At 42.9% G+C, this 15245-nt stretch overlaps 1 protein-coding gene across 3 annotated transcripts in view; it reads right to left on the bottom strand.

Annotated features, from left to right (window-relative positions):
• Nucleotides 1–15245, bottom strand: part of CNKSR3 (CNKSR family member 3) — a 112640-nt gene that overhangs the window by 37001 nt on the left and 60394 nt on the right. For all 3 annotated transcript variants that reach the window (XM_050786791.1, XM_050786793.1, XM_050786792.1), the window contains exons 3-4: nt 6946–7148; nt 5860–5947 (exon numbers count right to left, since the gene is read on the bottom strand). In XM_050786791.1, the coding sequence (XP_050642748.1) occupies nt 5860–5947; nt 6946–7148 (291 nt within the window). The remainder of the gene's footprint in view (nt 1–5859; nt 5948–6945; nt 7149–15245) is intronic.

The raw sequence follows: 15245 nt of genomic DNA, 5'->3' as shown, positions 1-15245 counted from the left end.
GTCACCACGCCCGGCCCACAAATCTCTAAATTAATACAAGCACTGTCACTCCGGGGAGACCATCACCTAGAGGCAGAGAGCAATTCTCAATACACCAGAGCTCAAGAACAAGGTAGACTTGTGACCGCATGGTTCCTACAACTTGATTCCTTGAGGGATCCAAGAGGTCACCAAGAATTTCGGCTCCCTGCGGTGGTGACTGCAGTGGTGATGGAGCCAGCAGCACGAGGCGCTTTCCGCCTCCCAAACTGTTCCAGCTGGCTTGTGAAAGGGCTCCCTCTCACCTCCCGCCACCGAGATCGTGGTTCTCACACCCATTCCTGCCGAGAGGAAGCAGCTGCAGGCATGACTTCACATTGTTTTCTGGCATGAAGGCAATGGAATGGAAAAATGAGTGCTGAAACCAAGTCACCCCCTCAGAGACTGGACAGTGAGCTGAGCTTCTCACAGCCCTGGGTCACCTGGCAGCAGAGGCCCAGCCTGGGTGGCTCTCAGCACCCCCCAGCCTCTCCTCCTATTCTGCCTTCTCAGGAACTGAGCAGCCTTGCGCAGCAGGTTCAACTTCTCTGAGCCTTAGTTGCCTTCTTTCTAAAATGGGGTGATAACAAAGCCTACCTCTGAGACCTGCTGAGAATTCGGTGTGATGATGACACACATCAAGTGTGGATGCACACCTGCTGAGAATTCGGTGTGATGACACGCGTCAAGCGTGGATATACACCTGAGACGCAGTCAGCACTCAGCAGTGGTCTTTTCCTCTTCTGCTTCCATGGCTTGCTTCCTTTTCATGTACGTGACACAGGGTCTCGCTCTGTCACCCAGGCCTCAGTGCAATGGCACGAACATGGCTCACTGCAGCCTCCGCTTCCAAAGCTCAAGCAATCCTCCCACCTCAGCCTCCCAAATAGCTGGGACTATAGGCACACACCACCATGCTTGCCTAGCTTTTTAATTTTTTTTTTTTAATATAGCGTTCTCACTATTTTGCTCAGGCAGGTCTCAAGCCATCCTCCCGATTTGGCCTCCCAAAGTGCTGGGATTAAAGGCGTGAGACATTCAGCCTGGCAGGCTTGCTTTCTTTCCATTCAGTTTTCTCAGGGACAAATATTGCTCATTTTCCTAATTCTTTTTTATTGTTGTTGTTAAGATAGTATCTTGTTATGTTGTCCAGGCTGGTTTCAAACTCCTGGGCTCAAGAGATCCTCCCATCTCAGCCTCTAGTAGCTGGGCCTCGAGGCGTGCACCACCACACCTGGCCTCATTCTCTATTTCTTTCCAGACTGAAACTCAGCACCTGCCAGTGCCATTGTGTCTCTCTTGCTGTCCCTATTTCAGTTTTCATGGCATCACGACATGAGGAGACTACAATGGAAATGCAGATCTCAATCCCTTCCCACCTTGGGGTCCTTCATCTCAAATAACAGCCTCAACACTGAATGGGAAGCTCTATCCTTATACTTGGTATAGGATGACAGCTAAACAAATGTTAAGAAATGAAGAAACTTCTTAAAAGAAATGTGCGATTTCCTTGCAGGAGAAAAGAAGCAGCAATATGTATCCTTCAAATTAGAGGACTCATAAATTATTATTGGAAGAAAGGATGCAGAGATGGATGGAAGGAAAAGGATGTCACCACAATAAGAAGAAGGGGGGACGGCAAGATGTAGAAGAGAGACGGGACAAGCAGATGTCTCTTCACAGGGACACCAAGAATAAAGGCTCAGGCAGAACATGTTCTTTGTCTGGAAAGAAATACAACTTTTATTTCTCCAATTCCCCAGTTAAAAGGAGTAAATGGCAAAGACAGATGTCTTCCCAGTCAACAGATCTTCTGTCAAGCAGCTGCAAGAGAATGTGAACTTCCCTGGCACGTTCAGTCTCATTGCTACCACCACAATGCACCTGGGGTAAGCCACACTCAAATCATTCATCGAGTCTGTGATTTCTAATTCGTGTATCTGAGCGCACATGTGCGCAAACATCACCATTTGCCAAAGCACCTATGTTCTTTCTTTGTTTTGTTTTGTTTGAGACGGAGTTTCATTCTTTCGCCCAGGCTGGAGTGAAGTAGAACAATCTTGGCTGACTACAACCTCCACCTCCCGGGTTCAAGTGATTCTCCTGCCTTAGCCTCCCAAGTAGCTGGGACATATAGGTGCCTGCCACCATGCCCAGCTAATTTTTGTATTTTTAGTGCAGATGGGGTTTCGCCATATTGGCCAGGCTAGTCTCGAACTCCTGACCTCAGGTGATCTACCTGCCCCGGCCTCCCAAAGTTCTGGGATTACAGACGTGAGCCACCACGCCCGGCTATGCACTTCAATTACTAGAGAACATGTGCTTGTCAACAGCACTTGTTAAGAAACATATTTTTCAATCTAAGTTCAGAAAATGATATCCTGATATGTATTTATGTATCAGTCTTACTGCTTCAAAACTGTTCAAATTTAAAATAAAAAAATACCAGAGGATGAGGGCAATATATTTGTCCAGTTCTTCGCCTCAAACTATCAAATTTGATTTCAGAAAACAAGTACAATGCAAGATTTTTGTATTTCCTCCCACAGTCTACTCCTTCTGAAGCAGGCACTGTGCTTTTCACATGTTATATCTCGATCTCCTGACCTCGTGATCTGCCCGCCTCGGCCTCCCAAAGTGCTGGGATTACAGGCATGAGCCACTGCGCCCGGCCCACATGTTTATCTCATTTAATCTGCATAACAATCTTTTGGAGTAAGTATTATTTTAAGTATTTTATATTATTTATCTCTATCTCATTTTACATAAATGTGGTCATATACATGATTTTTGTAAATAAAAAACTTTTGTTCTCTTTTTTTGGCTTGGCTCTTACATTCCCTCCCTATTTCTCCCCCTGCCAGAGTAAATACAACTTTTTTTCCAAACTGTCCACTGTATTTACATATTAACTTGTATACAAGTTTGCATAGGATGTATGTTTTATACATACACAAACACACACACACGTGCATTTTAGGTATTTATGGTAACCATTTATCTTCATACCACACTTTTTTGCCTTTTTTTTTTTTACTCAACATTAACTTGTAGAAATCCCACCAAATTATCTGATAAGGTAAATATTTGTATTCCCATTTTGCAAATGAGAAAATTGAGGTTCAAAACTTGTAAATGACTTGTCCAAGGCCCCAGGGCTAATTAATGTGTAGAGGTAGGATTTGAACCTATAGCTGTCTGTGAAGACTATGCTCTTAACCACTAGACTAACCTCCCTCGGTGAGCACCACGGGAAAAAGAGAAACAGAAAATGAACGTAGAAACAAAACTAATACCTCTTGTGTCCCTTGAGTTCTGATAAAAGCCATTCTCAGCAGCCTAACTTTCCAAAGCATTATTTCATTCATACAACACACATTTTAAAAATCACCATTAATCATGTCCCAGGCATTCTTAAGCCTCAATAAGCTGGGCAGGCGCAATGAGGATGCTCACAGGTACCCTTGTGATGTGACCAGATCAGGACGTGTACTTCCTATGGGGAGATTTTTTTTTTTTTTGTCATCATCAGTTCCTAATGATCGACCCCTCTCTCCAATCACCAGGAAAAGTAGCACTTGAGATGATGCATAAGCCCATCCCATCAGACAAGCATAGACTTCTCCTGGCTGAATTACTCAAGTGTCACCTTCTCAAGGAGGTGACTCCAGGCACATATCTCAAACTGTATCCTCACTCCTTCCTGTGCACCTTCCCTCCCTAGCACTGCTTTACCTTTATATAACCACATATATTCATTATAAAAGTTTGCTTATCAATCCATTTTCTCTCTCCCAGAGACTGTAAGATCCAGAAGGTCAGGGACTTTTCATCTGTTTATTCACTCTGGTATCCCAGGGCAGCAGACACAGAGTAAGTGCTAAACAAAAATGTATTGAAAGAAGTGTCCAAATACCTAGAAAGCCAACATCAACTTGCTTAGACAGAAGTTCACCCCGTGAAACAAACACGACCCCCTCTGCCTTTACTTTCATCCCTTTCTCTCCTCTCCCTACACTGCAGTGGGGACAGCCTCAATTAGCCACACAGTCAAGGACCCTTCACAATAAAACACAAATGTACCAACAAGCAAAACTTTCCCATTTGCTAATCACAATATTTACCTCTTTCATTTAATTGATTGCTAGTAAACTCGGTTAAAAATCAAAACAGGGCCAGGTGCAGTGGGCTTATGCCTCTCAGTGCTTTGGGAGGTCGAGGCAGGAGAATTACTTGAGGCCAGGAATTTGAGACCAGCCTGGGCAACATAGCAAGACCCTGTTTCTACAAAAAATTTAAAAACAAGCTGGGCATGGTGGCATGCACCTGTAGTCCCAGCTATCCAGGAGGCTAAGGTGGAAGGATTGCTTGAGCCAGGAGGCTGAGGCTACAGTGAATCATGATTACACCCCTGCACTTCAACCCAAGCAACAGAGTAAGACCCTGTCTCTTAAAAATTAAAAAAAAATCAAAATATGAGCAAAATATTATGGGAAGAGGGAAGCAAGAGAAAAAAAGGACACTCAAGGTAGGTATCAGGGATATGCCTTCAACCACAAATGCCATGCCTTCATAGCTGTATGACTAACGCATCACAACTGGTATCAGACTCTTTTTTGTCAAAATTACTTTATGCATCATAAAAAAGAGCAAAAACTCAGAAGCTACTTTAGTTGCTCTGAGCACCTTTCTAAGATCACGACCTCAAAAATCCATGTGCCTTGAGAACAATGGCTGCTCAGGACGAAAGCAAACAACTGCCACGTGCAGAGACAAAGTTCACAACTCACATTCCAGAAACAACCAGAAAATGCACGGCTTTTCAGAACTGCATCTCTGTAATGGCACGGTCAGGACAGAAGGGAGGATGTTCTTTGCTTTGCCAAATCAGCAGTAGAAACAAATGTGGAAACACAGAATTTTAGAACCAAGTGGGACATGAAAAAACAAGCAGCTCTTCCTTACATTTCATAGCCTCAATTCATTTCAAAAATATTTGACAAGCATCTGCTGCATGCCAAGTAACAGGACAGAAGGTAGTCCTAAGAACTGATGGTAGAAGAATAATTTTTTTTTAAAGTTAAGATCACAGAAGCTCAATCAGTTACAGACTGGCTAATATAAAACTTCCTGAGCCTTTACTAAGATACCTAGGTCTGGGCAATGAGCCATGAGTGAAACTGACATGTGTCACTTGCAATTCAGAACATCAGTCAGTGTGTGGACCTTCACGATTTTTACTTCTCTGCCTTGGGGACAATCAACATGATATAACAGTGATTCTGTCAATCTATGTCCTATACATTTTGAAATGAGGAAAGTCAGAGCTGACTGTCCTCTGCCCCTGACCCATTTGGATGTAAATAATCAAGGAATAAACTGCCGAGGTTTGAGGTTTGGGGGGGTGTTTGCTACTGCACCACAACCTAGCCCATCCTGACTGGTAAATCCAAAAACGAGAGGCCAAAATGAAAAGAAAATTAAGAAGCAGATACAGTAAAGTACTCAGAACAAAGACTATCATGCAACTTAGTTACTCCAGAAATTTCATTAAAAAAAATTAAGTGTTCTAACATTTTAGGGGAAGTACAGGAATTATTAGTTTGACTATTTTAAAACACACAAAAAGGTAATCTTTAATTCAAAGGCCACTGGTCAGTCTCACAGAAACCATCTTTACAATGGATCTAATTTAAAGCCTTTCATCTCTCCCCAGTTCTGATGGGAAAAAAACTGAGGTGGGGAGAGGAGAGTTGTACTTCGCACCTGCATGAAAATCCTTTCAAGAAGAGGAAGAGCAGGAAAAAAAAAATTAGAAAGCAAAAATGACATACTACTGACCTTCTGGACTGTAGTGGTCAGGTCCAAGCAAAGCTGGATAATTTTGTTCTTCGTGACTGAGAAATCAGTGATCCCTGTAAACGGAGCCCTGGAAGGTAACAACAATCCTCTTAAACGGTGTAGGGAGAATCCACTGGGATCCCACTGTATGTTGGTAAGTATAGCTAACCCCATGGGCTACTCTAAATTCTTTTCTGTTTTGTTTTGTTTTGTTTGAGACTGTTGCCAAGGCTAGAGTGCAGTGGAATAATCTTGGCTCACTGCAACCTTCGCCTTCTGGGTTCAAGCAACTCTCCTGCCTCAACCTTCCGAGTAACTGAGATTACAGGCATGCGCCACCACGCCTGGCTAAGTTTTGTATTAAATTACTTTTTATTTAACTGGTTTCTCTCAAGTAACACATAAAATAGGAATCTGAATAGAAAGAGAGGACTAGATAAAAAAAACAAATCAAAAATGACAGTTAACATCCCTTCTGAAGTCAACTAACAGCTTTCATACCAATCAAATCCTCAGCCATTAATATTTAATCTCAGTAAAACACAACCTTTAGCACAATTTCACTCTTCTCTAAGCTGAAGTTAATTTGTTCCTGCTATTAACCGTTTAAGTAACTGGCAAAGGAATCCTAAAATCTACCACCGATCAAGGACTCCTTAAGAGTTGGTAAAAGGCTGGGCGCGGTGGCTCAAGCCTGTAATCCCAGCACTTTGGGAGGCCGAGACGGGCAGATCATGAGGTCAGGGTATCGAGACAATCCCAGCTAACATGGTGAAACCCCATCTCTACTAAAAATATAAAAAAATTAGCCGGGCGTGGTGGCGGGCGCCTGTAGTCCCAGCTACTTGGGAGGCTGAGGCAGGAGAATGGCGTGAACCCGGGAGGCGGAGCTTGCAGTGAGCCGAGATCCAGCCACTGCACTCCAGCCTGGGCGACACAGCCAGACTCCGTCTCAAAAAAAAAAAAAAAGAGCCGGCAAAAATGATACGGAAACAACAATGGTTCCTTTCCCTAAGACAAAGCACAGCTACCATGCAGCTTGGACGCTACTCTTGCAGGGCAGTAAAAGGCACATCTCCAACTTACCGGTCCAGCCAGGCCAGCAGGGCCTTGGCGGCGCCGATGAGCTCCACCACGGAGGTCAGGAACTCATTGGGGGCCTTGCGGGAGGTGTTTCCATCGTAAGCGGGACTTTTCCGCCGGCTACTTATGTAATTCTGTAAATTGTGGGAGGATGCTCGCAGTTTCAGAACCAAGTTCTTCATGTTATCAGTTTCAAGGCCATAATTCTGTGGAAAATAAAATCAAAGGGAAAAAATTCAAAACAATTAACAATATTCAGCGGGGCGCAGTGGCTCACGCCTGTAATGCCAGCACTTTGGGAGGCTGAGGTGGGTGGATCTCGAGGTCAGGAGACCGAGACCATCCTGGCTAACACGGTGAAACCCCGTCTCTACTGAAAATACAAAAAATTAGCCAGGCGTGGTGGGTGCCTGTAGTCCCAGCTACTCGGGAGGCTGAGGCAGGAGAATGGCGTGAACCAGTGAGCCAAGATTGCGCCAATGCTCTCCAGCCTGGGCAACAGAGCCAGACTCTGTCTCACAATAAAAACAAACAAACAAAAAACAATATTCAAACTCTCTGATAACGCAAAAGCCCAGTTAGTCACTTGAAAAACTCTTACAACAACCACAAAACCCTGTGTGATCTATCCCCAGCACACTTCACTCATCCCAGCCATACCAGCCTTCTCTCTGCTCCTTCCACAGCCACTCAGGCCTCAGGGACTTTGTTCTTCATAGTTCTTCTTCCCCAAATGCTCCTCCTACAAATCTTGTCGTGGACAGCTCATTCTATTTTATTTTTATTTTATTTTTTCAGATGGAGTATCACTGTGTCACCCAGGCTGGAGTGCAGTGGCGCCATCTCAGCTCACTGCAACCTCTTCCTCCCGGGTTCATGGGTTCAAGAGATTCTCCTGCCTCAGTCTCCTGAATAGCTGGGATTACAGGCGCACACCATCACGCCGGGCTAATTTTTGTATTTTTAGTAGAGACGGGATTTCACCGTGTTGCCCAGGCTAGTCTTGAACTTGTGAGCTCAGGCAATCTGCCCGCCTCAGCCTCCCAAAGAACTGGGATTGGCTGGGCGCAGTGGCTCAAGCCTGTAATCCCAGCACTTTGGGAGGCCGAGACAGGCGGATCACGAGGTCAAGAGATCGAGACCATCCTGGCGAACACAGTGAAACCCCGTCTCTACTAAAAAAATACAAAAAACTAGCTGGGCGAGGTGGCCGGCGCCTGTAGTCCCAGCTACTTGGGAGGCTGAGGCAGGAGAACGGCGTAAACCCGGGAGGCGAAGCTTGCAGTGAGCTGAGATCCAGCCACAGCACTCCAGCCTGGGCGACAGAGCAAGACTCCGTCTCAACAACAACAACAACAAAAAACACAAAGTACTGGGATTACAGGCGTCAGCCACCGAGCCCAGCCAACAACTCATTGCTATCACTCAGGTGCTGACCCAAATGTCCCTTCCCCTGCAAGGCTTCCCTGATCACTTACTTAATCTAGAACAAGGTTTCTCAATCTCAGTCCTACTGACATTTGGGGCCAGATAATGCTTGTGGGGTTGGGGGTCTCCGTGTATTACAGGATGTTTATCAGCATCCCTGCTCTCTACCCATCAGATGGCAGGAGCACCTCCTCCCCCGGTGTAACAATAAAAAATGTCTCCCAATATCGCCCTATGTCCCCTGGTGGCAGAATCGCCCCTTCGATTCACTCTCTAGCCCATCACCCACTTCTGCCCCATCTGAAGCACCGTGTTTGCGGCCTTCTTCCTCCACTGGAATGTGAGGACTACAGAAGCAGGGCTCTGTGAGTATGCCCACTATGGTATTTCCAGCACAGCGGACAATCATATAGTCATGGAGTGCGTGGATTTCCACCAGGCAAGATACTCACAAAAAAGAAAAAAACAAAAAAACAAAAAAAACACAGCAGCACTAACTAAACACCAATTCACTAAGCGTGATCTCCTGAGCTTGAAGATGTGGCTCCTGTCTGTACTCCCAGCTACTCAAGAGGTAGGAGGATCGCTTGAGCCCAGGAGGTTGAGGCTGCAGTGAGCTATGATCGTGCCACTGTACTCCAGCCTGGGTGACAGAGAGAGACCCTGTCTCAATCAATCATAAAATTAATTTCTTGCTCTTGTGCTTCTAACCTGTGTTCTTTTTGAACAACGTTCAGCTTACATGGGTGCTTCAAAAAAATCAATTTCATAAGCTAATACTGTCCTAGACTCCCTTTCAGAGAAAAGAGCCAATCCTGGGAAATAACACATAAGTCTGTGACATTAGAGGTGGGGTACAAATTTCTGTATTCAATTGCCTCTGTGTGTCCTAAATTGTTTTATCATTTTTTTAAAAAAAAAACCATATTTCTTGAGATAGATTATGCTGTCTCAATAGCATCCCAAGGCAAGAATCTGGTACCATTTAAAAACCGAGACTAACAGAATACTTTACATTATTGAACACCTTATGCGAGGAATTGGACTCAGTGTTTGACGTGTATTATCTCAGGAAAACAGCCCAAGAAGGTAGAAATGTTTTTATCTCTAATTTACCACTAAGGAAACTGAGGCATGAAAACAGTAAATAAATTCTCTGAAGTTACAAAGCTAATCAGCGGTAGTGCTGGGCTTCTGACCAAGGCAATCTGCATCTAGGGCACAAGCTTTTGATTACTCTCTCTGCTGTGTATGTCCCCTTCCACACAACCTGCCCAAAAAAGGGCCACATGATAAGACAGATGACAAGATGGACATTAGACAAGGATAAGGAAAACTGTCCAGCGATCCTGGATCCAGCACAAGCTGAATAGCTATTCTGCTTCTCAAAATTCTACACATCCCCTCTGAAGTGGAGAAACTTTTTTTTTTTTTTTTGAGACGGAGTTTCACTCTGTCACCAGGCTGGAGTGCAGTGGCATGATCTCGACTCACTGCAACCTCTGACTCCCTGGTTCAAGCCATTCTCCTGCCTCAGCCTCCCAAATAGCTGGGATTACAGGCAAGTACCACCATGCTCAGTTAATCTTTGAATATTTTAGTAGAGATGGGGTTTCACCATGTTGGCCAGGATAGTCTCCATCTCCTGACCTCATGATCTGCCCGCCACAGCCTTCCAAAGTGCTGGGATTACAGGCATGAACCACTGCACCCGGCTGTGGAGAAACTTCTTTCAGCTGGCTTTAGCCATGTGGGCCAGAGAGAGGCAAGTCATGTGTCAAAATCAAGATACATAAAGCATAAATATACTCGGAAGTATGTAAGAAACTTTTTTTTTTTTGCAAGATGAACAATGGTAAGTTAAAAACCACAACAAAAGGCATTGACTTTAACAAAACAATTCTAATTTTAAATAGATTTTACTTGAAGTTTAAATTTATGTTACCTCCTAGTAAAATAAAAAATAATATTTAAAAGATTAGAAATTTTGAAAGAAGCAAAAATTAGCTGAAAAGTTTCTCTTCCAAGCTTTTGAAAAAAAACGGAATTTCAAAATATAAATGAATATTCTATATTGGCAGTATTTTTCTATCTAAATGTGATATTCATTTTTTATGTTATTTTCTAGAGACTAAAATATAATCTTGTCCTCCAACAGAGAGACAAAAATAAGATGGATCTCCATCATAGCTTTTTAAATTCAAAGAATCAAAGACTCACAATTCAATGGATAAAGAGGCCACAAGACAGAGCTTGTTTTGAAGGACTTGTAACTATGATGAAAGGGAAGGACCCCCTCATTCAGTCAGTTTCTCAGCCTGCCAACTTACATGAAGCGTTTCGAACTAAAAGCAGGAAACTCAGCTTTCAATAACCAATGTCACCATAAATTACTTGGAACTTTTATGACCATATACATAATGTTTACTTGTTGAACTCAAAGAGGATTAAGTGCATTTTATTGTTGCAAGAAACTTTAAACCTCCATCTTCTAAAAACGTACCACTTTTAATACTGAAATAAAGGGGGAGAGTGGCTTCTTGTAACTGGTTCTCTTCATTTTCCACTCAGTTTGCTCTTTTTTTCCCCCAAAACAAATAATGGACCTAGAAAGATGAATAAATATAGCTAGAATAGAATTTTTAAAAGAAGGAAGGAGGAAAAGGAAAGTTCCTTCCCTTCGACCCCATTCCACATTAAAGAGAGAACAAGAAACTGATTATATTAGCTCAAAAGAACCTCTACTGTAGAAGCATAATCAGGAAGGGATTATTGACTTAAGTGCCCCACAAAGAAACACCAAAAATAAATAATTTCTCAGACCAGATTAATTATTTTCACCAGTCTTTTCCCCAAAACCTGTCTCCTTCAGAAACTGCTTCGAGATAAGGCATCAAAAAGATACAGATTAAGATACAAAGTGAGTTTCTGAAAATCTGTTCACATACTAAAACCCTTCCACAGAGATCTCACTTCCTAGGGTTCACCATCAGGGATCCTTTCCTGATCTGGCTAGAGGAATCATACACTAAATGAGAGAAAAGGAAAGCAAAAAGAGTCTTAAAATTATACACATTTAGCTAAGGACAAACCTTATACAACTTCTCTGCCATCTTATCCATTCCTACTAGCTCTGTTTGTGATCTAACATGTGTGATTAAGGTGTGCCAGAGACACAAAATCAAAGTCATCTTATTGACTTGGGTCAATTAAGAGACAGCCTAAGAAATATAGTTCACAGTCTTCCTAAGGCATTTTTAAATAAGCTCATAAGCAAGATCAAGTTAAATATAATTTGCCAGCAAAAATTCCTGTTCCTGCATTTCTTCTCATAAAAAAGATAACATGTTTAAATGATTTGCCATGGGTAAACAATAAGCAACGAATAATCTCAGAGGTATGCCAGTGTGCATATGCACTCTAGGCCCATAGATTCATTACAGGCACTTCATTTAACCCCAAGTCTAGGTAGCATCATTTAACACATGTATCAATTCCAACTGTTCACTTCTCAACCTCCTTCAACCTTCAAAACACAGCTGCCCATGCCTTGGTGTTCAGTAAACTGGGCCTCACTGACTTGGCAAAGAACACAGGTTACAGTCATACTTACCCTTTTTTTTTTTTTTTTGAGACGGAGTCTCGCTCTGTCACCCAGACTGGAGTATAGTGGCGTGATCTCAGCAAGCTCCACCTCCTGGGTTCACACCATTCTCCTGCCTCAGCCTCCCGAGTAGCTGGGACTACAGGTGCCCGCCACCATGCCCAGCTAATTTTTTGCATTTTTAGTAGAGACAGTGTTTCACACCGTGTTAGCCAGGATGGTCTCGATCTCCTGACGTTGTGATCCACCCGCCTCGGCCTCCCGAAGTGCTGGGATTACAGGCGTGAGCCACCGTGCCTGGCCACAGTCACACTTACCCTCATTGGTTATTCTTACTGGTTATTCTCAATCACACCCTCTCAACCAGTACTGGCCAACGGAACTCTATGCAAAGATGAAAATGTTCTTTTTCTGTGCTGTCCAATATCGTAGCCACTAGCCACAGGGAGCTTCTGAGCACTTGGAGTGTTGCTAGTACAACCGAGGAACTGAATTTTATTTTACTTTAGTTGATTTTCATTTAGACAGTCACATTGGATAACAGCTATCCTACTGAAAAGAGCAGCTCTATAATCGGTCTCAGGTACCCTCTACCCAGAGAGAGGAAGAAAAACTGGATACAGATTCTAATTCAATCCTGGAAGGTGGTCCTGGTCTCATCGTATGATACAAATCACTCTCCTAAGCCACGACTGCCAGTCAAAGACAATATTCACGAAGGGCGGTTTCTCTCATTGCTCTCTATCCACGACCAGCTAATTTGTGAGCCACTGCTCACCAGTTTTGGAATCTTCATTAATATTTTATATTAATGTTTATAAGATTGTTTCCTATTTATTATTATTATATAATAATGTTTTCTATTTTAGGTTCCTGTCCATCTATCTGCCCCTCTCTTTGCATTGATACTTTCCAGTGGTTTTGTTTCTCCCCTCCCCCTTCCTTACCTTTAATTCTATTCATTTCCTGTCTATCATAAAATCAACATCCACTAAACTAAGTTTACATAGAAACCTCTTTTATAACACCAAGGCCAACTGCATTTATACATCGACTGCCCTGGAGATGGTCTGTTCAAAGCAGCACCAATTTATACATCCAAAGATCTATATGCTACAAATGGATTAAAAAGATAGTATAATTAGTATATGAATTATAAGAATATTCAAAAAGGAGATTATATCAAGACTAAAGACATTTTAGTAAAACTCACTAAAATAATCCACACACTTTTGTGAACCCCTACGTGACCCCCCTGTCCAATGCAGTCACTGGTACAGAGCAGGTCCAGAATGAGTCTGAGGTCAAAGCTTGGTCTGCAAAGGAAATTAGAAGGAAATTGTAGGAGATAAAACACAGCTTTAGGTTCTGGCATTTGTCTAGCTTTGTTCATTTTAGTCTAATGCTCTAAGAGGTAGACAAGAGGAAAAAGCAGAGAGAATGCCCAGGGGCACCTGTTATATTTGTCATCCCACCCGATGTACATGATGCATCTCTAGCTGACCCTTCTGCCCTGCCTCTCTTACTTTGGATTTCCAAGTAAATTTACCTGTCCTCCAAGTATTACTGCAAAGTGAAAGAGACAATTTGCAAAACATCAAGCAGAAAAGACGGAAAAGCCATGTTCCCAGAAAGTATAATAAAAGTAAACTCAAACATGTTTGTAAAAAAAAAAAAAAAAATACAGTTTCAGTAATAAACAGGATGCTTAGACGTCTGGGCAGTGCAAAGCACTTACACAATAGTGCACAGCCACATCTAAGGTGAGCGTTACTGTACAGATGGGAAAAACAGACACCACCATTTCCCCGGAGGTCACAGAGGGAGAAGGATGTAGCAGAGCCGGGATTAGAATGCAAATTCCTGCTTCCCAGACCCGTGCTCAGACTACTTGGCTGTAGCGTCTCCCAGGCGGCGGCTCATTTATCAACTACAAATAATTTCCCCATTACTTTCCTAAACAAGAGCAGTGCATCTCAGAGCAGAAGACAAGGCTCTGTCCATTTTAAGAAGAAGAATACACACAATGCAGCAAGTGTTATATAATCAACAGTACGCAGACCAGCGATGGCAAAATCATCAGCAGCACATTCTTTCCCACCATTCTCAGTGATGTAATTGTATATACCCCTGGCTGGGGTTCAGGGCATTACTAACCCAGCCTGAATGCTGTCGAGTTTGTCCAAATCCTGACAGTTAAGTAAACTGCATCTTTAGCCTGGCACCGGGGCAGGCAGACTTGAATCCCACCCACACTAACCAATGTATAAACAAAATGTCCTTACAGGTGTTTTTGGCCCACACCTAACAAAGCTACCCATGTGATTCTAGTGTCAGGACCCAGCAGGATTTTACTCATTCGTGTTAAAGCCAAAATCCATCACCTACAAAATGTAATGAAGGCCACGTTTTTTTCCCATTTCATAGGTCATGTCAAGTGCAAATATCAGTTATTTAAATATCATAAATATCTGTGAAACTCAACCGCTTTTTATAGTAACAAAACCAGACATGAAAATCAGAACCTATTTCTCACTTCAATTTAGAAGATGACATTTTCTTTTCTGAGACAGGGTCTCACTCTGTCGCCCAGGCTGGAGTGCTGTGGTGCGATCTCTGCTCACTGCAGCCTCCACCTCCCAGGCTCACGTGATTCTCTGAACTCAGCCTCCTGAATATCTGGGACTATAGGTGCATGCTAGCCACACCCAGCTAACTTTCTGTATTTCTAATAGAGACAGGGTTTTGCTACGTTGCCCAGGCTAGTCTCAAACTTCCGGACTCAAGCAATCCACCCGCCTCGGCCTCCCAGAGTGCTGGGATTATAGGCGTGAGCCATTGCGCCTGACCAGAAGGTGACATTTTCATTCAGGACTATTTCCAACGTTTTTTCCTTATAAAAGAAAACTAGACTAACTTAGACTAATACAGAGATTTTCTGAAAAAGACAAACTCTTTCTGTAAAGGAAAAGTTAATAAATATTTTAGGCTTTGGGGGAACCATGTGATTCTGTTACAACTACTCAATTCTCACTGTAGCAAGAAAGCAGCCACAAACACATAAGTGAATGGACATGGCTGTGTTCCAATAAAACTTTATTTACAAAAACAGATAGCGGGCCAGATTTAACTCACAGGCCATAGTTTGCCAACCCTTAATGTAGAAAATAATTCATTTTTTCCCCTTCCTATAGTATCTTCGGCTCATGTTTTATTTCAATGGAGCATTAAGAAAACAGTGATATGCTAAATCACAAACAATGAGAGCTTA

Source organism: Macaca thibetana, chromosome 4, assembly GCF_024542745.1.
Source record: "Macaca thibetana thibetana isolate TM-01 chromosome 4, ASM2454274v1, whole genome shotgun sequence".
NCBI classification, from domain to species: domain Eukaryota; kingdom Metazoa; phylum Chordata; class Mammalia; order Primates; family Cercopithecidae; genus Macaca; species Macaca thibetana.
Note: the sequence above shows the minus strand (reverse complement) of the source record. Positions and strands in the feature narration are given on the sequence as shown.